This window comes from Stylophora pistillata, chromosome 6 (genome assembly GCF_964205215.1).
Source record: "Stylophora pistillata chromosome 6, jaStyPist1.2, whole genome shotgun sequence".
NCBI lineage: Eukaryota > Metazoa > Cnidaria > Anthozoa > Scleractinia > Pocilloporidae > Stylophora > Stylophora pistillata.
Genome location: NC_142524.1, coordinates 1,654,606 through 1,677,500, shown reverse-complemented (window position 1 = coordinate 1,677,500; position 22,895 = coordinate 1,654,606). Strand labels below are relative to the sequence as shown.

Genomic DNA, 22,895 nt, shown 5'->3' with positions numbered 1-22,895 from the left:
GCGTTACGAAGGTGTTCTCGGAATCGGTCACCTCGTCGTCTTCCTGTTTCGCCGATGTATATCCGTTTACAATAAGTGCTAGTTATGCAATACATGACTTTGGCTGAGGTGCACGTGAAGTGATCATGGTCAGTAATATTAATGGACCGTTTGGGTCGCGATATTTTGTCAGCGTTGTGAATGAAAGGACAAGTTTTGCATCGCGCACGATGCAATCCGTGGTTCATAGTACACGTTGAGTCACGTTCCTCTCTCGTTACGCGATACACATCGATTGGTTACGAGTCAAAGAGCCGTGACAAGGAAAGCTCTTATTCTAAAGCGCCATCTTTTTCTCGTCATGCATTCCGATCTCTTCGTTTTTGAATGTAAAGGGATCGGAAATAAACGAGATGAATTGTAACCTATTGGCAAATCAAAATTTATGAAAATCAAATTGTGTTTATTTTCTCAACACAATGTTGTGATTACATTATTTTCATCGAAAGCGAAAATATCATTCGACTGAGCTTTGACTTCCCCTTTTAATTAGAAAGAGGGAGAGGCTTTCGAATGTTGACTTCGGGTAATTCCCAGTATTTCCAAATTTAACAACACTTCCGGCCCTGGGAACGAGGTTGGAATTCGTCTCATACTCCATAGCGATCAGGTTTCGCTTGCGGTGGCCTTCAAGTATCTGTTTATACTGCAATTGTAGCTTGAAGCTGGTGTGGAAAGTAACGCCATTAGAAGGTTGGTGAATGCATGGAAATCTTGTGCTTTGCTTGGGAGATAACTGGAATGTAGAAGCTTAACAAATTTTACTGTTTTAAAAACGCTCAAGTATTAGTGATGATGCGTGACAAGGCCCTGTAAAAGTTTGAAATATCTTACAAATTGACCTTGGAAATCGAAATTTCACCGATCAAATTTGTCAAACCTGTACTTAAACTTTCTCCTTCAGTCATCCAAAAGAATATCCAAGGCGGGATCTTTTCACAGAAATCTGATAACTGTACCGAAATAAGAATTTTGGGGTGAGTTTTTAAATGACAATATAGTATTCGGACCTTTCGGAAAATAGCCGCAGGGGTTTTCACTTTCCACTTGCAACAAAGCGATTTTGTTTAAATTATTAAAATTCAAAATTCGCTTTATGAGCACTGTCTATCACGAGACTCCTCGGTATTGTAATTAATACAGTTTCGCATTGTACGGTGTCCGAGTTAGGCCCTTATTTGGCCCGTAAAGATAAAATGGTAGTATAATTTTTGGCATTTTTCCCGCTTTTTATAAAAGTAGCACTTTTGACATGATCAGATACTTTTTAGTTTTTTCCATCTCTAATAAGATGAGTACTGCATACTGCGTCGGCCCCCGTTGAGAGGCCGAGAGGATTGGGTGAACCGGAAGTAAAGATTGCGTCGGTCCCAGTTCCCCCTTTACGAGGCAACCAAATGTCAATCGTTAGTTATTATCAGAACAAGGGTGTAACTCAAGATAAAGAAGGTATAATGCTTTATTAACAATGAATATATAATTATATTGGGTGACCTCAATTGCAACCTCCTTCAAGATAACGCAGAATCCCGTGCTTTAAACGATTTTTGCTCTACTTTTAACCTCACCCAATTAATCAATAAACCAACCAGAGCCACGGAGAATGGGGAATCGTTAATCGATGTTGTGATGACCACGAATGAGAAACTAATTGCTTCAAACGACGTCCTTATGTCAACTATTAGCGATCACAATCTTGTTTACATCTCGCTGAAGTTAAAAAAGCCAAGGATCAAGCCCTGTTACGTCACTATTAGAAGCTATACTAATTACAGCGCCGACAATTTCCTACGTGATTTGTCACATGCGCCTTTTCACATAATAAGCCTATTTGACGATTTCAACGATCAAGTTGATGTATTCAACGAACTGTTCTTGGAAGTACTAAGTCAACATGCTCCAGTCAAGAGGGTTAAAATTAGATCTAAACCTAACCCCTTTATAACACCAGAAATTCGTCAACTAACAGGGGCGGATCCAGGATTTTCTGAAAGGGGGGGTTGTACAGATGTCGGTGATTTAGAAGGGGCCGCAAGGCCCCTTCCAACTAGGGGGGTCTGGGGGCATGCCCCCCCAGAAAAATTTGAAATCTAGAAGCTCGGAAATGCAATTTCCAGCATTCTGGGCATCAAAAGGCGTGTTGTTGTAGCCTGTATTTCAAGGTTGGAAAGAGTGTTTTTTTTGACGTTGTCTTCCGTTCTAGAATTCTTCCGTTGCTTTCTTGCATTACTTATTAGTTTAGTTCTAGTAGAAGAGAGACTAAGAATTACAAACTGTGAATAGACGGCTGAAAGAGGCATGACAGGCGGCAGTAAACCGCCGGTAACCGGCTTTTATTGAAACCCTTGCGGCGGCCCGTTTGTACATTATTGTAGTACACTTTTATCGCCAATGGCAGAAGGCGAGTGATGGCCCCATGCCTCTGGCGTGAGCTCTTAACAGTTCCAGTGTCATACCTGTCCCCCAAAAATATGATGTTTAGATTTTGTGAAGGCATGATATAAAATCTGGGATTAATCTTATTTCTCAGACAGAAATTAAAAAATAATAATGTATGATTGAACTGTCCAGCAGTTGTTGTCGTTTTTCTACTGCATTAGCATACCTCATTAATCAAACAACGAAGCCTGAAAAAGTCTTCTTGGATGGGCTTTTACAAAAGCCTCGCAGATCTCGTCTACCTCGAATCTCTCAGGGTAATGCATCGCAATTACAGCAAGGTCTGAGAAGCGCTCTTCAGACATCGTTGATCTGGTGCAGGTCTTGATCCGTTTCATGAGCGAAAAGGACCGCTCAGCTTCCGCACTACTGATTGGTAGGGTGCATGCGATGAGTAGAAGACGATGGATGTTTGGAAAAGCATCCTCGTCACACGCGCCAAGTGCCAATAAAAGATTGTTTGGGAGGTCCTTCTCTGTTGACTGCCACATAGTTTGCCATCTTCGCAGCTCATTCCCAAGGGATTTGGGAAAAGGAAGGTCATTCTCCCAGAACAGCATGCCTTTTGTTGCTTCAGATAGCTCCATGGTGTTTTGAACTATGATTGAGGGAACAAGATAAAGCAAGTGGCGTGCGTGGCGGTCTTCGACAGAAAACCGGTCTTCCATTTGACTAATCAAGGAATGAAGGAGGGGAATAGCCACAGATTTTTTATAATGATCAATTGGACTAGAGCTGGGAATGTTTGAGCGGTTCCTCTGTATGCTTGTCTTCCTGGGTACGGCTTCCACGATTCCCAGTTTCTCGGCAAGGTTTAATACTTCTGTGTACCACACTTTAAAGTCGCTGTCAATGTTTTTTCTAGCAGACTTGATGTTTCCAATTACTTCATCAACCATCATGTATGCTTCATAAATATCTTGGTCCCGTTTCTGCAGCTTTGATGCAAGAGCTTTGACTTCATCAAGAATATTCTTGGTTGTAATGAAAACCACTACTGTCTGAAATGACGACAAAGAGGCTTTCAGTCCCTGGGCTTTTGTGATGGTATCCTTGTCCCAGTTCCAGCTTCCAGTAGATGATTTTAAATTCGGGTATTCGTGGGGGGCAACAATAGCATCAAGAAATGTGAGAAGAATCTCATACATTTCAAGAAAAACATCTAGACATGTGTGCCTTTCCACCCAGCGTGTCTTGCATAGACCTGGAAGCTTGCTGTGAGAATTCTCAGGAAGGTATTCTTTCAGTGTCAACTCAAACAGCTGCTGTCGCTTCGGGCTGTTATTTAAAAAAAGATATGCTTCGTTAATCAGACCTATCAAATTTCGCACTTCTGCCAGTTTGCATGTTGCTGCGATGGAGAGGTTTAGGCAGTGAGCATAGCAGTGCGTGAAAAGAGCCAACGGACTGAACTCTTTTATCTTAGCCTGCACTCCTTCCTTTCCACTTGACATAACAGAAGCTCCATCATATGCCTGACCACGGATGTTGCTAGGATCCAAAGAAACAGATGGATCAGAGAGAGATTCCAAAATCTTCCTTGAAATCATGGTGGAATTTGTTCGTTGTAAGTGCATAAAACTAATCAGGCATTCTTTGACATGAGGATCGTTTGGCGAAGACTGGTCCACAAACCTCAGGCATAAAGATAAGATCTCCTGGTTTGAGTGTGGATCTGTACCCTCATCTGCTATAATCGTGAAAGGGAGGCCCTTGTCCCTCAGCTCTGCTGTCAGCCTTTCCTTAATTTTTGATGAATACACGTGAATGACCTCATTCTGAATAGTTTTGCTGGTATATCTTGCTTGTCGGCTTGCTGACATGAGGTGCTTCTGAAGAGGCTCGTTTCCTTTCGCAAGTAATTGAAGTAGAGCAACAAAGTTTCCTCTGTTAGTTTCATAACTTGAAAAATCGACACGATCATCACGATGTCCTCTAAAGGACAGACTCTGCTTTGCTAGAAACTCAACAGCTAGAACAATCTGTCGTAGAATTTCTTTGTTCTCTGTGGCTTGATTGGCTTCGGCCGTCGCCAGCTGGGAATCTACTCTATACCTCTCAGGATTCTGAAAAGTTTGTTTGAAGAGGTCTGCCTGTTCAGTTGCGTATCTATGCATCGCAGATTGCTCATGACAGTTGAGGATGCCATCCTTGCCAAGTGCCTTAGTGTAAGATTTCTGGTACGGTACTGTGACCAATACACCTGGTGTTGTACCCTTGGTAACTTTGTTAGGAAATAAGATACAGTGACTACAAATCCCACCTTCAAGTATGTAGCTGTAGCAAAGCCATGGGAACTGTTTCAGCCATTTCGATTGAAAAGAAACTTTCCATGTCTTCTTTCCTTTGGTAACTTGATGAGAATGAAGTATATCAGACTCAGAAGGTTTGCAGTGTAATGTAAGGTATTGCATTCTTTTTTCATCTGTAATTTCGTGCGATAATCGCCTCAAAACATCCCAAGAGCCTGCAGCATCTTTGACAACAGTTCCCAAATCAATCTTTGTGCCTGTGGTTGAACCAGAAGTGGTAGGCACAGGACATTTTGCAGCTACATCTAAAATTTACAAAAAGAGTTTATTTGTATACATTCACAACTTTTAATAGGTTAGTCCTTTATCTATTTGCAATAACCTCAATAAAATTGACACACATGCATTAAATAAATACAATAGCCTGCTTTTATTGTACTTTACAGGTCACATGAAAAATGTCTTGGTTATATATACCTTCACTAAATGACAAACTATTTTCTATAACATAACACTGTTATGCCGCTATAGTATGTAACATGCTTTTACTCTTAGAGGCAGACAAAAGTAACGTCATATTCTTCCCCTAGAGCATCAATATATTCTTTATCTTCGGAACTGCAAGATATTTCAAAAAACTGAAGGCTGTTCAATTTTTGCAAAATCAGCCTTACGTCGTTTCTTTCAAGGCTTACACCAACCAGGCACAGAACATTCAATGAGCATAATGAGGAAGTAATAGTTGCCACTTGATTGGCAGTGAATCCTACTCTGTTGAGTGATAGTACTGTAAGATTTTGTAATTGCTCTAAAATAGCCGTGCAACAACAAGTATCTATTTTTCTACAGTCATTTAGGATTAAGGTTTCAAGAGGAGAAGAATTAGAGTCAGTCAATAGGAAATTAAGGGATGATATCGGTTGGCCACTTAAATCCAGATATCTCAAACGTTTAGAAAATCCCAGACTATCTCCTAACAATGTTTGAAGCCTCCTTTCTGATGTTGTTATTTCGATATATCTTATAGATAAATATCTGAACCCACTGGAGTGCGACATGAAATTAACAATTTGTTCTTCATTTAAATATTGCATGGGCCACTCATCAAGAAGTAGGCAACTCCACAGAATGTTATTGTTGTTTATAATGTGCCTCCACCTCTTTGAGACCAGGCACACTGTTTTAAGCAATTCTTTAAGGCAGAAGTTTTTAAACACCTCGACCAATACTTCATCGGGCAAAGCTGTGTACAAAACGAAATTATAATACTAGTCAGTTTTATTTGGAATTCACTAGACTTCTTGCAACGTTGGAATAAATACTTTTTGTTGGTGCTGGCCGATATAAGTTTACTTTTCGGATAAATAAAAATAAGAAATTCTACCTTCGATCCCAGACCCTCCAGCCTGATCGTCAGGGTTGCTGATTCTTGGCTGCTTGTTAGGAGGAGCACTTTCTGTGTTTATAATTATAATGACAGTTCACTTAGTGAAGTATAATAAATTATTTTCTTTGTCTCCGTTTTAAGAACAATTTTATTTCTGCTTACCTTCATTAATACCTTCATTATCTTCAGGCCTCGACTGGGCTGAACCTGCAAAATGTTTATTTATGTTCAAAAGACATGATTTTCTTGCCAGTCAGCTTTCAATATGGTGCACAATGTAAAATACACTTTGTATGAATTGCACGGTATGTCGAGGCTATCGCGTGTCGAAGCTATCGCGTGTCGAAGCTATCGGATGTCGAAGCTTTCTGTGTTTATAATTATAATGACAGTTCACGTAGTGAAGTATAATAAATTATTTTCTCTGTCTCCGTTTAAGAACAATTTTATTTCTGCTTACCTTCATTAATACCTTCATTATCTTCAGGCCTCGATTGGGCTGAACCTGCAAAATGTTTATTTATGTTCAAAAGACATGATTTTCTTGCCAGTCAGCTTTCAACTGGTGGACAATGAAAAATACACTTTGTATCTGTTGTATGAATTGCACGGTATGTCAAGGCTATCGGGTGTTGAAAGTAGTTATTATTGTTATTAAATATAATTAACCGTCTTTTAAAAAAAAAAAACACGAACTTACCTGATTTCTTCGCATAAAAATCGGTTATTTTCTTCATGACAGCTTCCAGTTCGTACGTTCTTCGACCTCAGCAACTGACTCAAACATTCGCTCGGTCCCAATCCCGCTCGTTTACGCTTGAATGAATTTCACCTGTGTTCCTATTATATATGACCCTGAGGACGTCACGCGATCCTAATAAGACTTTCTCCCAAGTAACTGATCCCCCACACTGACAGAAGTTGCGAAATGTATATTATCTTTTTAAATCCGCAAAAGCAGGTGAATGGTGGAAGTGAAACAACTTCGTAAAAGACAATTTTGTTCTTATTTTTTTTAAAGAAGAATTAAAAAAAATTAAAATGCTGCTCAAAGGGGGGGTTGCAACCCCCTCAACCCCTCCCCTGGATCCGCCCCTGACTAATGAGAACGCGCGACCAATGGCGCAAACTTGCGGGAAAAACAAATGACCCTTTCCACTGGAACGGATACAGATTTTTTCGTCAAGAAGTGAAAAGAGAGATTCGTGTGGCCGAAAAAGTTCACGTCAGGACTCAGATCCTGGATAGCAATGGAAATTCTAACTCAATTTGGAAAATCATTAACCGGTGTCTACCACGTAAACAACAAGATAATTTTATGGCTTCTGAGGATCCCACTGGGTTAGCTAACGAATTAAATGATTTCTTCATTTCCGTCGGCAGTAATACTGCTCAAAAAGCCAGGGACTTATCTTTACATCATGGACTTAATGTAAATTTGGATGTGCCGACTCCTTTACACATATCCACCGACGTTAGCCCCGAATTATTCGTTCTCCATCAAGTCACGGAAAATCAGGTAGAAAGGGTAATTAGAAGCCTACCATCTAACAAAGCTCCTGGAATTGACAAGATATCTTCTAGAATTCTTAAAGACAGTTTACCCAGTACGCTAACAACAATTACCCACATTGTGAATAACTCCTTTGTTACCAACACATTTGCACGTGCATGGAAAACAGCAGAGGTTACACCTATTCTCAAATGCGGTAATCCAGATGTCCCTAACAACTATCGCCCCATCTCATTATTACCAATAGTCTCAAAAGTCACTGAAAGGTTGGTACATGGACAACTTATGGAGCATCTAATTAGAAATAATAAACTGGCAGCACATCAGAGCGGAAATAGAAAGCTTCACTCGACAGAAACAGCTCTGTTGTACGTTACAGATCAGTTGCTCCAGGCTATGGATAACAAGAAAGTTTCCATCATGGTCCTATTAGATATGTCTAAAGCATTTGATAGTATTCGACACGACATCTTGTTATCCAAGCTACAAAATCTCGATTTTTCCCAGGGTGCGTTGAATTGGTTTCAGAGTTACCTTTCTAACCGACAACAGCGCGTTCGAATTGGTGACGCAGTTTCTAAAGTACTCCCACTTGAGTTCGGAGTTCCGCAAGGCTCTATTTTAGGTCCGGTTTTGTTTACAATCTATGTTAACGACCTCCTTTCTGTTCCTAAACGTTGTCTATCTGCCTCCTATGTTGATGATTGTAAATTGTATTTGTCCTTTTCACCTGCCGAATTACCCACGTCCATCCTCGCCTTAAACGAAGATCTTACGAGAATATCTCAGTGGTGCTGTTAAAAACTCTCTTTTGATTAATCCGGACAAAACTAAGGTTCTAGCTGTTGGATTACCACAACTTTTAAAGAAACTGTCATCATTCAGTATAACACTTTTTGACAAGGAAATAACACCTGTGCCTGTCGTTAAGGACTTGGGTGTTCTTCTCGACACACACCTCAGTTATAACCAACATATCACTGAGATTGCCTCTAAATGCCTTTTTAAATTGTACCAAATTAACAGAATCAAGCACCTCCTGGATAGGAAAACACTTCTGTTAGTAATAAATTCATTTGCCTTTAGTAAACTCCAATATTGTTCAACTGTCTGGAGTAATACCAGCAGCAGCAATATTGACAAGTTACAAAAAGTCCAAAACTGGGCGAATTATTCTGGGACTAAGAAAGTATGACCATATTTCGGATGGGTTGCGATCGTTGAAATGGCTTCCTATTAGAGAGAAACTCATTCTAAATGACGCTACTATGATGCACAAATGTATTAACAAGCTTGTTCCAGACTATCTTGCTGATATGTTTAAATCACGTTCTCAAGTCCATAATAGACAAACTCGATCATCTGGTGCTTTGGATATACCTTTATGTCGCCTGTCAACAGGACAGCGCTCCTTTGCTTTCAGAGGAGCCAAACTCTGGAACTCCTTGAATGATAACATTAAGTCCTTAAAATGCCCCAGGAATTTTAGACGTCATCTTGCAAATGTTTTATTAAGTTGATATATTATATTATTGATATATATTTTGTAATTATAATATTATTGTATTTACATTCTCAATTAATTTATATATTTGTATTTTTTTTTATTCTATTGAGCTGAAAAGCCCACTTAGGGAGCATCAATAAAGTGTATGTATGTATGTATGTATAATTTGGATTGCTTTGTGTTTGTTTTTTGAAAAGCATCCTCTAAGAAAAATAGACTAATTTTCAAAAGCGAGCATAATTTGGAAAAAAATCGAGCAATGCTAGTAACACAATATGCGACTTATACTAGCTTACTCTGTAAGAACCTACTCGAGAAGTCTTTGACTCATATTTTTTTTCTTCAGAAAATGGTTGAATCTATGGGTGCCGGGTCAAAAATGTTTTGCTGCAAACTTATCAAACGAGTTACAGACCGCCGACCCCAAATCACGGAAGTGGATCCTGAAGCTAAATTTTGGCAGCAGAGGGGACAGTGCAGCCGATTTGACCTGGTGATCCCTTTATTTATGGCCTTGATGTTCCTTATCGATGTCGTTATGGACTGCAAAGTGGCTGCAACGCACTACGAAGGGGGAGACCACAAATGGGCGGCATACACGCTAGGCGTAATAATATTCTCGCAGGTTTTTACTGAGATCTTGTCAGCCATATTTTACCATGACGATCTAACGAATGAAGGAAAAACTTCGTGGCTGAAACATTTCAAATTGCGAGTGAAGCCTTGGTTGTGCGCTATCCATTTAATTCTTTGCGGTCGTTTTCTGCGGTAAGGTTATATCAAGAGTAAAAATCAAACGAGATTTTCAATTTCCTGGCTTAAATTCTTTTGAGCCACATGTAAATGGTTGTTCGGGGCACTGTAAAGATCCCGTGCCCGCGGTAAGGATGCAGTTATTCGAGATCGGATCCTTTCGTCAAAAGTTGGTAGTCAGTGTTGCTTCATTCGCTCATTTCCCAGCTAAAATTCTGAGCATTACATGATTTTGTCACTATTTTTCTTGGTTGCTCGTTGTTTGAATGACAATCTTAGAGCTTGTAAGCTCAGTGTGCAACTAAATCATTGTCAGAAGTTCCCTCGCTTACGGACGCCCTTAGAATTGGTTAAAGTACTTTTTTTTCTTTTAGGTGCTTTCAGATATTCAAAACTGTACGTTTGATAAGAAGAATCGATGAGCCACATGAAGACAATTGTCAGTTGTATCGGCTGTATATATCCCAACTGCAAGACTCGAGTACGTTGAGTGTCGTGGAGGCGTTTACCGAAGAAGCACCTCAGGTAAGCGAAGCTGTCGGAGGCCTGGATAAAATTTTTCTCTTCTTCGTTCCCAGGGGCGGGAGGAGGGGGCGGGAGGAGGGGGGCGCGAGGAGGAGGGGGGAGGGAGGGAGAGGGGAGGGAGGGAGGGGGAGGGAGGGAGGGGGGCTAGGAGGAAGAAAGAGAGACATTTGGAATTGAACTCAGGGAAGGGTTTTCTCTCCGTTAATTGCTTTGCTCCTCGCGAAAGTTGTGAATCGTGATATTTAAAATAATTTTCCTTGAAATGGGAAACAGCGATTTTTGTTTAAAATTCCTGAAACCAAAATGTGGTAATCGCGAGAAGGGGGAACAGAAACTATTATTCAGTTTTTTTTTAACACCCTTGAGAGCCCAAACGAGCTACAAGCAGCCAACCTGATGCGCGGAAAACATGTATGACAAGTCGTATTTGGCTTAAGTTTTGCATCTGATTGGTTTAGTAGTTGTTGCGAGCGTTTTGAACCAATCACAAAGCTAAGTAAAGCAACACCAATGATTTAGTTTGCTAATTTTCAAAATTCAATCTGAATTTGTTCCAGTAGGTGCTTCCCTTAGTCAAAGAAATCCATCATAATCTGTGCGGTTGTTGGAAAAGACGGCTCACTTTTTGGAGAAAATGTCAGAAATAAAAGCTAACCACAATTTCTTCCCTCAGGTCGCCCTACAGATGTACATCTTGGTTCAGAAATCAAGCTTGGACTGGACATCTTTTGCAAATTGGTTTATTTTAGTGACCATCATCAAGTCTTTATGTCTCTTCTCTTTTAATTTGCTCACTTTTGTCAGGATGTTGCGCTTAGGAAAACAAGATAGCCAATTATTGGAGCTTTTCAGCTTTGCCTCTCTTTTACATTTCACTTGGCGTTTGTCGATGGTTGCCTCTCGAATCCTGGCTTTAGTGCTTTACGCTTCTCTGTACAAAGCCATGATTTACGCCGTCCTTGGTGTCCATTTGTTTTTCTCGTACTTGCTTTTACGAGGACAGCCAAATAATTACTTCGAAGATGGATCCGTGAAAGACAAATTTCTCAGATTTGCTTTCACTGTCGTAAGCGTGTTCTGTTTCTTTCCTCTGGCGGGCATACGCACACGAAAGTGGGGAGGTCCTTATTATCTGGTGACGTTCATCGAAAACTCCATCTTGTTGTTGATGTGGTATTTCTATAGCGACTGGAAGCATTTCTCCAGGGTAATGATGTTGATGGCTGAGTGGGGCTTATTTTTGTTTGGTCTGCTGTCCTTGTTACTGTATTACGGTATTTTTCATCCGTCCTTTAAAGACCAAGAGGATGTCGGTCCCTGTGTCATTCCTTCCTCTACTCCAAAGTTAACACGACAAAATGTCATTCTACAGTTTGAAAGTACGGTTTGAATTCTCTTACAGATATATGACACTGAAGGGGGACGAATATTGTTACTTTTATCTTCAAAGGGTCTTTTAAATTTCCGTGCTTTGATCATAGCTGGCGCACGGAATCAAACCGTCCAACTATCAAGAACAAAATGAAATATATCAGTTAGGTCATTTGTATTTCGAACAAACCTACATCGCGTTTAGAAGCCCGATAACTTGCATAGTTAACGAAATAACTTAAAACTAGCAAAATCCGTGGATCTGCGTCGATATATAAAAAGGCACTAATTTTTTTAACTAAGGATTTATTTGGAATTATTCGAAAGAATAATCTTGATAAGCGTTCGAACCTCCCACAAATGGAAAACTTTGTCACCAGGGGTTTTTCCTTTTAGAGATTGGGTGGGCGCTGAGAAAAAGTTTAGAATGTAGAAGACGCCAAAATGTTTGTTCGAGGTTTCATTGTATGAGAAATAAAAACGTAAGACTTTCGAGTAATGTAGACTGTATTAACAATACTATCTGATAAGCTCCAAAGAGTTCCTGAGCTATGATATCGTCGTGGTAAATATAGTTGAATAATAAGTGAATGAATAAACATTGAAAGATGAATAAGCTTAAAGAAAGACTTGTGCTTGGGTTCAAATAGAGTCTAGTGCCAACCCTCTCTCGACCTCCCCAGTCCGAAAAATGTCGTCAGCATAGCTGTAGCCAGACCATATAGAGATAGCCGGCATTCTTCATGTGAAGATTTTTAAGTCAGGATTTTTGTTTAAGTCAAAGGCTCGCCGATATTGGGGCTGTTCCATTATTAAGTACTCAGATCTGCTCGAATGATCGCATTGATATGTAAATAAAAGAGCTTGACTCAGCTTTTTAGCAGAAGTGAGAACAACTGTCCCCCACCTCCCATCCCCAAGGTTTGGTTTCTTGAGCATGTCAGAGGAACCGCAAAAACAGATAATGATTTTCTACTTTTTGGAACGAGCTTTTCGCTATGAACGCTAAAACACGACCATTGTTCCCTTTCATTATGTATTCCTGTCGGGAGAGGGAGAAAAATACCATCGATATGGAGCGAGATACATAGTAGATGCATGGTGTGTGTTGAGAGTGTCCCGACCTAGCCCCCTCTCGCCATACAAAATGATGATTGTACTTTGAAGTTACGTGACAAGTTAAGAAATTTGAGTAAACTGGGTTACTCCGACTCCCAGACCAACTTCCTCTGCTGCCGCCAACGTCCCTTTGTACTAAAAGTTTCGATATATCAGGATCACATGCTGATGTCATTGAAAGAGCGAGCGGAGAAGTCTTATGTCCTTGTTTAATAGTTGTGACTTTCATGTGATTCTATCGTGACAGACAAGTCACGCTTAGTACCCACAGTTCCACCCGCCCTCGTTCATACTCGTGCAGTCGTGTTGCGTGGCACGTTTGGTTCGAATCTTAACGCCTGTTCTCGTAGTGGAGTTTAACTTTGGCGCCATGGTAAGTATACAGAAATTTTAGCATCGTACGCACACTTCTTACCTTATTCCTCACTTATCAGGCCAGAACTGGCCGTAGTTTTACCGTAATCCGACAGTTTGACCTATTCTTTTGCGAATCTGTAGCCTGGCCCCTCGATTAGAATATATTATTTCTTAACTCCGACTTTGAACTTTTTCTCTTACTTTATCCCTTCAAGATTAGATGTATTTTCTACAAAATAAGCACTTTACCTCAAGTCCTGAGGGTTAATTTCTAAATAAACTGCCACAGAGCCTTCTTTCTTAGTCTTTGGGGGTTGCATTTTACAACAGTTACTAGAAGGGGGTCGTACATTCTTCAGGATTTTGGGGGTAATACAATTCTCGTGAGTAAGGATTTAAAGGTGAGAAGATTTGTAGATTAAAGTATTTTACCATATTACCAAAAGTGACTGAGATAGGGTCTATAACCGGCCACAGAGTAGACTAATGGCGGTGGGCCGGGGTTGGGAGAGGCAAGCGGCGTGTACCCAGCAAAAATTGACCCAAGGCCTTCCCCTCACCCAGGCTGCATATACCTTACCATTTAAAAGGTATTTGCAAAATATTTTAGTTTAAACCTAAAAGCCATTAATTTTTTAAGTATTTTCAAGGCGTTGTCTGTGGGGTCAAACATCAACATTACTCCCTTAATTAAATTAATTATATAATTAATTAAATAACCTTAATTAAATAACCCGGAGCTACTCGAATATGTTAAAATCCAGGGCTACCAGATGGAAAATCGTAATCATGAAAAAATGAAAGGTGGAGATGTCGGCATGTGTATCGATGAGAATATCAAATTTTCATGGTGAAAAGATCTAGAAAACTTACACCCTGATCTCAAACATTTATGGATTGAGATACCAGGAAGAAATAGACATAGCAAGGTGTTTATAGGGGCCATGTATTGTTCAACTAGAGTTCTGAGTACACAAGAATGGTTAAACAACGTGGAAGATATGCTCAGCCATATTAATAACTGGGATGGCCTGTTAATGCTAACTAGTGACATGAACATTGATTTACTGAACCGAGATTGTGCTACCACAAGGCAGTATAATGAGCTACTCGAAGTTTTCTATTTGCAGCAAATGGTACAAGAGCCGACCAGAGTATCAAGGCATTCCAGCTCGTTGATAGATCACATTGTAACCAATTGTCCTAACAGGATCACGCACACTGACATACTTCCTTGTTCGATTATCAGTGACCATGATGGTATCTTTGCCTGTGCCAATGTCAGGGTGGAATGTTTCAAGCCAAGATATAAATTCATATGCTACATGAAAAACTTTGATGGACAGGCTTTTGTAACTGATTTGGATCAGGCTCCCTTTTCATTAATTTATTTGTCTGATGATCTGGACTGTCAGCTTGATTTACTAAATTTTATACTTGTTGAGCATATTGATAGGCACACTCCACTATGTCGCATTCTTCTTCCGTGACCACCACCCCCTTGGATGAAAACTGAGGAGATTCAATTGCCTCAAGCCAATAGGGCTAAGCTGAGGAAGGCTGCCCATCGGACACTCACTGCAGCAGCGTGGGATGCATTTCAAAATGCGAGAAACAAATTGAAAAGAGCCATTTGTGTTGCACGCGAACAGTTTGTGAAAAAAGCATTATTACCAAAAAAGCCAAAAGAAATCTGGAACGTCATTCATCAGATACTAAAACCAAGTCAAAACCCAATTTGATTTGACCCTGACTCTTTAAATAAATTCTTTGTGGGAACTGCAGAAAGAACTCTCGCAGGAAATAATCCACCAATCCCTTTTAAAGATTTGCTTGGAGTTATAAAGGACCTACCACCGCATGAGAATGACAGATTAACTTTTAACCTTTGTCCCGTCACCTACCATGAAGTTTTCCAAGCCTTAAAGACACTCCATGCAGACTGTTCTACTGGACCAGACCTAATTCCAGCCCGATTCTTGAAGCTAGCAGCAAAAGCAATAGCCAGTCCGCTTACTAATATCCTTAACAATTTAATTTCAAAGTCAATATTTCCCAGGATATGGAAAGTGGGTCGCATAAGTCCAATTCCCAAGATAGGTAATCCAACAGATGAAAGCCATTTCAGACCAGTTTCGATACTACCGTTCTTGTCAAAAGTCATTGAAAAACTTGTTGCACAACAAATAGTTGACTATATTGAAGTTAATCAATCCTTGAAGCAAACGATGTCTGGATTCCGTAAAGGCCATTCAACCACCACTGTCTTATTGCGCGTTAGAGATGATATAATCAGGGCCATGAAAAAAGGTGAACTAACCTTAATGGTGTTGGCCGATTACTCGAAAACATTTGACACCGTGTCGTATTCTGTTATCATCCAAAAGATGTGCAGAATGGGTTTCTCAAAACCCTTTTTGTCTTGGATGACAAACTACCTCTGCGATTGCTGTCAGTATGTGCAAATTGACGACAAAAAATTGACTCTGGAAAGTCTGCTGTTCGGTGTTCCCCAAGGATCTATTTTAGCCCCATTGTTATTCAACATCTGTACTGCGGATCTGCAGGACAACTTCAACGACTCAATCTCGTGGTATCAATATGCTGGTGACACCACCCTGTACAAACAGTCCGCCGTTAATAACCTCGTGCAAAATGTTGCCGACTTTAACAACTCCCTCAGTAACATGGCCAGCTGGTCTTGTACATCAAATCTTTCCCTTAATCCGGTGAAAACCAAACAGATGGTGCTATCAACAAATCAACTGGCTCGAGTCCATGATCTTAAACATCAGATCACACAATTGGAAATCTTGAATCGCCAGTTGGAAAGAGTGAGTGAAACAAAGTTACTGGGAGTAAAACTTCAAGAGAATTTGAAGTGGAATGATCATTTTAAGGATGTGGCAAATGCCTCTTATGGAGTCTTGCGTACACTTCGTAAGTTGAAACACTTTACAGTCTTCAGCCTAAGAAAGAGACTTGCAGAATTTCTTGTGTTATCAAGACTTGACTATTGTGACTCTGTCTTTTCACCCCTGCTGCGATACTTGCTGAAGTGCCTTCAAAAAATTGAGTTTGTTGCTGCAAGTTTTTGTTTAGGGCAGATATGTTAATAACATTGGAGACGTTTTAAAGCTAAATTGGCTTCCTGTCGAAGAAAGAAGGAATTTTAATTTGCTGAAGTTGACCTTTAAAGTGCTTTATTTTAAACAGTGGCCAACATAAATTATCTGAACTTACAATGAGTCCCTCTATGTAGAGAACTGTGCTCATCAGACTGTATTAGGCTGCAGGTTCCTTTAGAAAAGGGGACCTTTCAAGACACCTCGGCCGTTTTATTTAATAATCTACCAAAGGACCTGAAAACCTGTGATGATTTGCATTTTTTTACATCGCGTTTATTTAAATACTTAAAAAACTGGGCGAAGGCACATCTTTAGTAATTTTAATTTAGTTTAAGTTTTAAGTGTATACAGACTGGAATGTTTAGTTATTTTAAATTTATGATTGTAAATATTAAATAGGTTTTAGTTGATCCTATAATGTATTTAGTTAGTGACAGATTAAGAGCCACTCTGTGGAAACACTGTCAATAAACTTTACTTTACTTTACTAATTTGCAGTAATCCGGATGTAGTTGTGTACATTTTTTTTCTCTTTGAAGTTCCGAGAATGCTTACAGAATTTGATCCAATAATAAGTATATTATGTTAATTCTTTCCGAAAACCCTTAAAACCAGCTCTCTTTACAAAAAGTTTTCTGGTATTTAAACTAAATGACTTTGTATAAATAAATGCACCACTTGAGGTTTGGAAGGGTGGGGTGATATGGGTAATATTGGTAATATGATGTTTTGGATCCCTCTACCCAAGGGGGTGGGTGGACAAGTTCCCCCCTTTTCCTTTCCACTGTTACATTTCTGCCTTATGAATGTGTGAGTGTAGAGAGATAGTTCATTGCTCACACTCTTGTTGGACAAAGGAATTAGAAAGGTCCACAACTTAAGCGGTTTCATTGTTAAGGTTGGCATATTTTGTTTTTTGTGTGATTATTGTTAAACAAATTGTTATCATATTGAATTGAACATTTCCAGTTGAAGCAAAAGAAATTACTTTAAAGCTCCACCAATGATAAAGCTGAATCACCCCAAATTATTAAATTAGATGTGTATTTCTTCCAATAAATCACAGGCAAGTGCAAGAGGCAAATATGTGCAAGACTTTGCCAGATAATGTTTTGGAATTGATAACTTTTTGGAGACGACAATGGAAAACCTTAGATTGTAGTATTTCTCTTAAATTTGCACAACCACTTTTGCTTTTTAGGAGCCTTTGCGTATTTGTATCACTGGTGCTGCTGGACAGATTGCTTACTCTCTACTCTATTCTGTTTGCAAAGGAGATGTGTTTGGAACTAATCAGGTAAGGAAGGACATTACAAGCTAGATGTGTGTTATGCTGTAGAAAATGAATCCAATTTGAAACAAATTGAGCCATTAGGATCCACTTGTTATGGTTCGTCAACATTTCTTGTTTGGTGTCTTTGGATGATAGATGGTATATTTATTCTTGTCCTCAGCCACTGAGTGTACTCTTGCTGGATATTGTTCCTATGATGCCTGTATTGGAGGGTGTAGTGATGGAATTGCAAGACTGTGCCTTTCCTTTATTGCAAGGTAAAAAAACAAGAGGGACTAGCGATATTATAAATTAAAGTTGTAATAGTCTATTAAATTTTGACTCGGATAATATACAATTATCAAGTTCCGTGAATGACTGTTGGTTATTTTGCTTTTGAAGCCGGGTTGCATAGAGGAAGGCTGCTAAAGACTTCTGATGCACCGAGAGATTCTCCCTGCAAATTCTCTTCTTTTTCCATGTAAAACCCAAAGATAGTTTGATTTTGCAGGTTCAATTTTGTTTCAATTTTTTTTATATCTGTCAGAGGTAATTTCAACTTCTGAGCCAGGTGAGGCATTCAGCAACATTGATGTGGCCATTCTGGTTGGAGCCATGCCACGAAAACAAGGAATGGAGAGAAAAGATCTTCTGAAAGCCAATGCTAAGATCTTTGTTGAACAGGGAAAGGCCCTGAATCAACATGCCAAGAAAACTGTCAAGGTACGATGCCAGTGAAAATAACCATTGTATTGTCATTTATCATTTTACTGGAAATCCTAGTTACCAGCCCTCTTTTCCTCTTTTCTTTTTGTATTTTATTGTAATCAGACATGACATGAAACTTAGCATAATGATGCACTACCCACAAATAGCAGAGCTAGTCTCGGCAGGTAGTGTGTGTGGACGCTAAAACATCTAAAATAAAATTCGGCTTAACGAAAGATTCAATAATATTATACAAGAAACCAAAATTAAATCATTAAAGCACGAATGACAGTATGAGATAAAAATACAGAAACAGAAACACATGACAATAAATAGAAGAATACATAAGTTATACACTACTATTAACTGTATTTAACTTTTGACACCTCATTGACTATTCGTTCTACGTCAACATAACTATCCTGAACTTGAAGATTTTGAAATAATATTGTTATCTTTTTCTTGAAAATATGTTTTGGAAGATTCCTTAAGTTTCCTGGGATGCTATTCCAAATTTTACAACCAATCCTTGAGAATGAGTTTTTATGTTGATTTTATGCCTCCAACCCAACTCCTCTGCAACCTGGTTAGCCCTTTCACTCCCAAGATCTCACTAGTAATTCTCTATACTCTATGCTCTACAACATAGAGCATGTTGTTAGTTTTGAGAATTTCCCTTGATATTCTAAGAAGAAATTCTGTGTTGGTCACTCATGGGAGTCAAAGAGTTTACTTGATCAAGGTCTGCTCTTAATTCTGGCCTCATTAAAACCAAGCTGGTTATACCTTAATCATTAACAAGGCTTAATGTTACTCGTTATTAATATCAGTGAACATTTTTTATTGATACCATGCTAATACCAGACCATTTCTTCTGTGATCAAATTAAATTAAGCCTTCTGAAAATCATTTTTTCATAGTGGATGTGTTTTGTTGGTGCTTAATAAATGCTTGTTGACTGATTTAATTTCATAGGTGTTGGTTGTTGGGAACCCTGCAAACACAAACTGTATGGTGGCCAAGATGAATGCTCCATCCATTCCACCTGAAAATTTTACATGCCTGACGCGGCTGGACATGAACAGGGCAAAGGCACAGGTAAATGAGATAGACAAATGGTTGTACTATGGGAAAAATCATTACCTGACAAGGTAATTGCATGGGAAAACAATATCACTTACAGTGTAGCCTTGCTTTTAACTCGCAATTCCACACTTAATACCTCGCTTTGTTAACCAATCAGAATGCAAGATTTTATTCAGTTATGTGATTCTAACATTAATTCATCCTGATTCACCAGGTTTGTAATTCAGGAGGAGGTACAAACTCTGCGTTCATGTTCACTCTGATCTTGGCCATTTCAGGGTTTTACTCGTAATCATCTTAAATTTTTTGAAAGAGAGCTGGAATGGGTATGGAAAATAAAAATAAAATCTGAAGTTGACAAGATAGGAAGTAGTTTCAAAGCTGCAACCAATGCTTATTTCTGAGTTAGATCTTCATAAGGTAACTGATTTCAATGAAAAGAGCCTTGGCCAAAATGTGTTGTAAATAATATTAGAGAGTTGTCAATTCCTGGGAAAACCCTAAATGATCCTTGAAAGTAGAAACTAATTTAGAGTCCAACATGGCCTTAATGTAGCTCAGTGTCGGAGCATTTACCTCAAATTCCAAACTTCTTAGTTACCTTTCTTAACAAAGAAAGCAGATGCTTCCTGTTTCCATGACTAATTAATAACATTGTATTGGAAGAGAAATTATTTTAATTGGACTTTGCAGATTGCGAGTAGAATTGGCACCCAAGTTGAAGTGGTGAAAAATATCATCATCTGGGGAAATCACTCGTCCACGCAGTACCCAGATGTCAATCATGGAACTGTTCTTATGTCAGATGGATCTGTGTCAATCAGACAAGCTGTCAGTGATGACACGTGGTTGAATGGTGAATTTATTACAGTAAGTTACTTGGTATTATGAGCTTTAATTTTTTGTAATTAATTTGATATTTTGTTGGGTTTGATGTGGTGCTAGGTAGACTATCTTATTTTCAGGATAATTAATTTTGGTTATTAATAGCAACTGAGTTGATAAATAATTGTAAATTGGCCATCATAAAAAGTTTAATATAAAGCTGACATTTCAAGGGTTAGTCCTTTGTCAGAGCAAAGGGCTAACAATAAAGGGCTCTGATGAAAGGCTGACACTTGGGAAACGTCAGCTTTAGAATTGTTCTGCAGTGGCTAATCAACTCAGTTGATGATTAAAAGTAACAGTCACAGTGTATGTTAAACATATGACTGAAGTTAACATTGTAACATTTGTGCCACTATATGAGAAGAATAGTGGAGGCATGGTGGCCTCATGGTTAGTGCACTCGACTCTGGATCGAGTGGTCTGGGTTCGAGCCCCGGCCGGGACATTGTGTTGTGTTCTTAGGCAAGACACTTTACTCTCACAGTGCCTCTCTTCACCCAGGTGTATAAATGGGTACTGGCAATTTAATGCTGGGGGTAACCCTGCGATGGACTAGCATCCCATCCAGGGGGGAGTAGAAATACTCCTAGTTGCTTCATGCTACAGAAACTGGAGTTAAGCACCGGCCTAATGGGCCACTAAGCTCGTAAACAGACTTTACTTATGAGAGGAATAATTAAATGGATTTCTCTCCTCAGACAGTACAAAAGCGTGGTGCTGCTATCATTTCAGCTCGTAAGTTATCCAGTGCCATGTCAGCTGCTAAGGCAATATGTGATCACATGAGAGACTGGTGGTTTGGTACAGCTGACGTAAGTTTTACATTAAGGGTCACAGGATCCCTTCCTCTAACATTTAACAACTATTCACCAAAGTGGAGGTGGCTAGTGATGGTTATTGAATGAGCTGCAAAGCAGCAAGGTAAATATCAAACACTGGCCACCGACACTTGAGGTGAAAAGTTGTTTTTAGTACGTACTGAAACAGCGAGTTAATATAGCAAAAAAAAAAAGGATAATAATTCATTTATATCTGGTACCATTACCATATTTTTGAGCACAAATCCAGCATGAGTTGCTCAGAGGTGAATATTTAACAACTATTCAATGAAGTGGAGGTGGTTAGTGGTGGATATTTACTGAGCCGCGAAGTGGCGAGGTAAGTATCTACCGCTAACCACTGACATTGGGGTGAATAGTTGTTTTAGTTTATACTAAAACAGTGAGATAATTTACACCACTGTCGTTAAGTTGAGTGATTTCTTCACTTGTCGTGGATGCAAACTGGGATGCCATTTTTTCCCCCGAGTTGTTCGGAGGTAAATAGCAAAGGATATTTGGAGTTTGACTAGCCAATCAGAGTGGGTCTTCAATGCTATCCACTGTTTTAGTATTATTCAGAGTTTGAGTAACCGATCAGAGCACATCATTGATACCATCCTCTGTTTTAGTATATACTTATGTTTGAAATAACATAGCAGCTTCAATCAATTCTGCAAATCAGTGTTTAATTATTCAAAGCAAACTTTTGCCTCATGGAAAAGGTGACATTTGTACAAAGACATACTCAGATCATTCTGTAGGATTGGGTATTCTGTGACTGTGTCCTAGTTGGGGTTACTGTGTGGCCTCTTCATATAAAGAGTTTAATGTCACAAGGTTCTTTCTCTCTCCTGGGGAATAAATGGGCAACAGTAACACACAACCTAGAAGGTGTCAACTGTTGATTGGAGAAGATGATATCTCCTCACTCAATAGTAGTAATTCCATTGCCTTCTGTACTTGTCCGTAGTCTTTTCCTTGTATTTTAATGTTCAGTTCTTGCAACTTTTTCTTTATAGGGTGAGTTGGTTTCCATGGGGGTGGTGTCAGATGGTTCTTATGGAATACCAAAAGATATTGTGTACTCATTTCCAGTGAAGATTTCCTCAAACCATAAATATGAAATAGTACAGGGTCTGGCCATTGATGACTTCTCACGTGAGAAAATGGACGCCACTGCTAAAGAGCTTGTGGAGGAGAAGGAGAGCTGTCAGTCATTTCTTGAATGACTAGCAGCACCATCTCAGTTATGACTTCCATACAACTTGAAGTACTGTAACTGCTGAAATGAGCACCCTCCCTTAAGATGCCTTGTCTCTACCCTTAATTTAAAATGCTAGCATTGGTACTAATTCTGGCTAATTTTACTGCTACAAAAGAAAACTGTACTTGAATGCCATTATTAGTGTCTGTGATAAATAATGTAGGTTTTTCAAACAAAATGTATACTGCAGACAATCTTCATTAAAGTTCAACAACAGTTAGAAGGAAAGTGATGATCTCCAATTGGTTTCTATCAATTATGTCTGAGTCCCATTTTTAAATACAGCTGTATGCCCCCTTCTCTCGGTAACTTACTTGAGTGTCTACAGTATATCTAGTGTACTCCAGTTTGGGCTGAATTTAGTCAAGTGCTGTGTGGCTCTATGCTAAAGATGTGACTTGCACGGGTGTTGTGTGATATTGCTGATTTTTTCCGACCCTAAATAAAGTCAAGACATTCAACCAG

At 39.2% G+C, this 22,895-nt stretch overlaps 3 protein-coding genes across 6 annotated transcripts in view; 2 read left to right on the top strand and 1 right to left on the bottom strand.

Moving 5' to 3' along the window:
• LOC111346372 (XK-related protein 6) overlaps positions 1-12,413 on the top strand; it is a 12,709-nt gene extending 296 nt beyond the window's left edge. The window contains exons 1-5 of one of the 3 annotated variants that reach the window (XM_088725698.1): positions 159-732; positions 944-1,488; positions 9,484-9,905; positions 10,265-10,415; positions 11,089-12,413. In XM_088725698.1, coding sequence (XP_088581824.1) covers positions 9,487-9,905; positions 10,265-10,415; positions 11,089-11,805 — 1,287 coding nt within the window. In that variant the 5' untranslated portion in view covers positions 159-732; positions 944-1,488; positions 9,484-9,486 and the 3' untranslated portion in view covers positions 11,806-12,413. Of the gene's footprint in view, positions 1-158; positions 733-943; positions 1,489-9,483; positions 9,906-10,264; positions 10,416-11,088 lie in introns of those variants that run through there. The other 2 variants (XM_022953659.2, XM_088725699.1) reach the window with 2 other exon arrangements.
• LOC111345726 (52 kDa repressor of the inhibitor of the protein kinase) lies at positions 1,475-7,221 on the bottom strand. 2 transcript variants are annotated; one of them, XM_088725691.1, is made up of 5 exons: positions 6,818-7,221; positions 6,578-6,622; positions 6,280-6,324; positions 6,115-6,186; positions 1,475-5,035 (listed from the first exon to the last, which is right to left on the bottom strand). In XM_088725691.1, the coding sequence occupies exons 1-5, from the start codon at positions 6,852-6,854 to the stop codon at positions 2,649-2,651; spliced, it is 2,586 nt and encodes an 861-aa protein (XP_088581817.1). In that variant the 5' UTR covers positions 6,855-7,221; the 3' UTR covers positions 1,475-2,648. The 2 variants fall into 2 exon arrangements, with proteins under 2 accessions (XP_088581817.1, XP_088581818.1); XM_088725692.1 differs by lacking the exon at positions 6,578-6,622.
• A 707-nt stretch (positions 12,414-13,120) lies between the features above and the next one.
• On the top strand, positions 13,121-22,894 carry LOC111346368 (malate dehydrogenase, cytoplasmic). Its single transcript, XM_022953652.2, has 8 exons — positions 13,121-13,278; positions 17,592-17,687; positions 17,845-17,941; positions 18,211-18,386; positions 19,347-19,469; positions 20,151-20,327; positions 21,044-21,157; positions 22,186-22,894. Exons 1-8 carry the CDS (start codon positions 13,276-13,278, stop codon positions 22,393-22,395), a joined length of 996 nt encoding a protein of 331 aa, XP_022809387.2. The 5' UTR covers positions 13,121-13,275; the 3' UTR covers positions 22,396-22,894.
• The last annotated feature ends 1 nt before the right edge of the window (position 22,895 follows it).

Excerpts from the sequence above, each read along its gene's own strand:
- LOC111346368 (XM_022953652.2), top strand. Across the intron at positions 19,470-20,150 it reads TGAACAGGGCAAAGGCACAG|ATTGCGAGTAGAATTGGCAC; the intron begins GTAAATGAGATA and ends TGGACTTTGCAG. Across the intron at positions 20,328-21,043 it reads TGAATGGTGAATTTATTACA|ACAGTACAAAAGCGTGGTGC; the intron begins GTAAGTTACTTG and ends TTCTCTCCTCAG.
- LOC111345726 (XM_088725691.1), bottom strand. The coding sequence starts at position 6,854 with ATGAAGAAAATAACCGATTTTTATGCGAAGAAATCAG. Across the intron at positions 6,623-6,817 it reads TTTTTATGCGAAGAAATCAG|GTTCAGCCCAATCGAGGCCT; the intron begins GTAAGTTCGTGT and ends AACATTTTGCAG. Across the intron at positions 6,325-6,577 it reads TAATGAAGGTATTAATGAAG|GTTCAGCCCAGTCGAGGCCT; the intron begins GTAAGCAGAAAT and ends AACATTTTGCAG.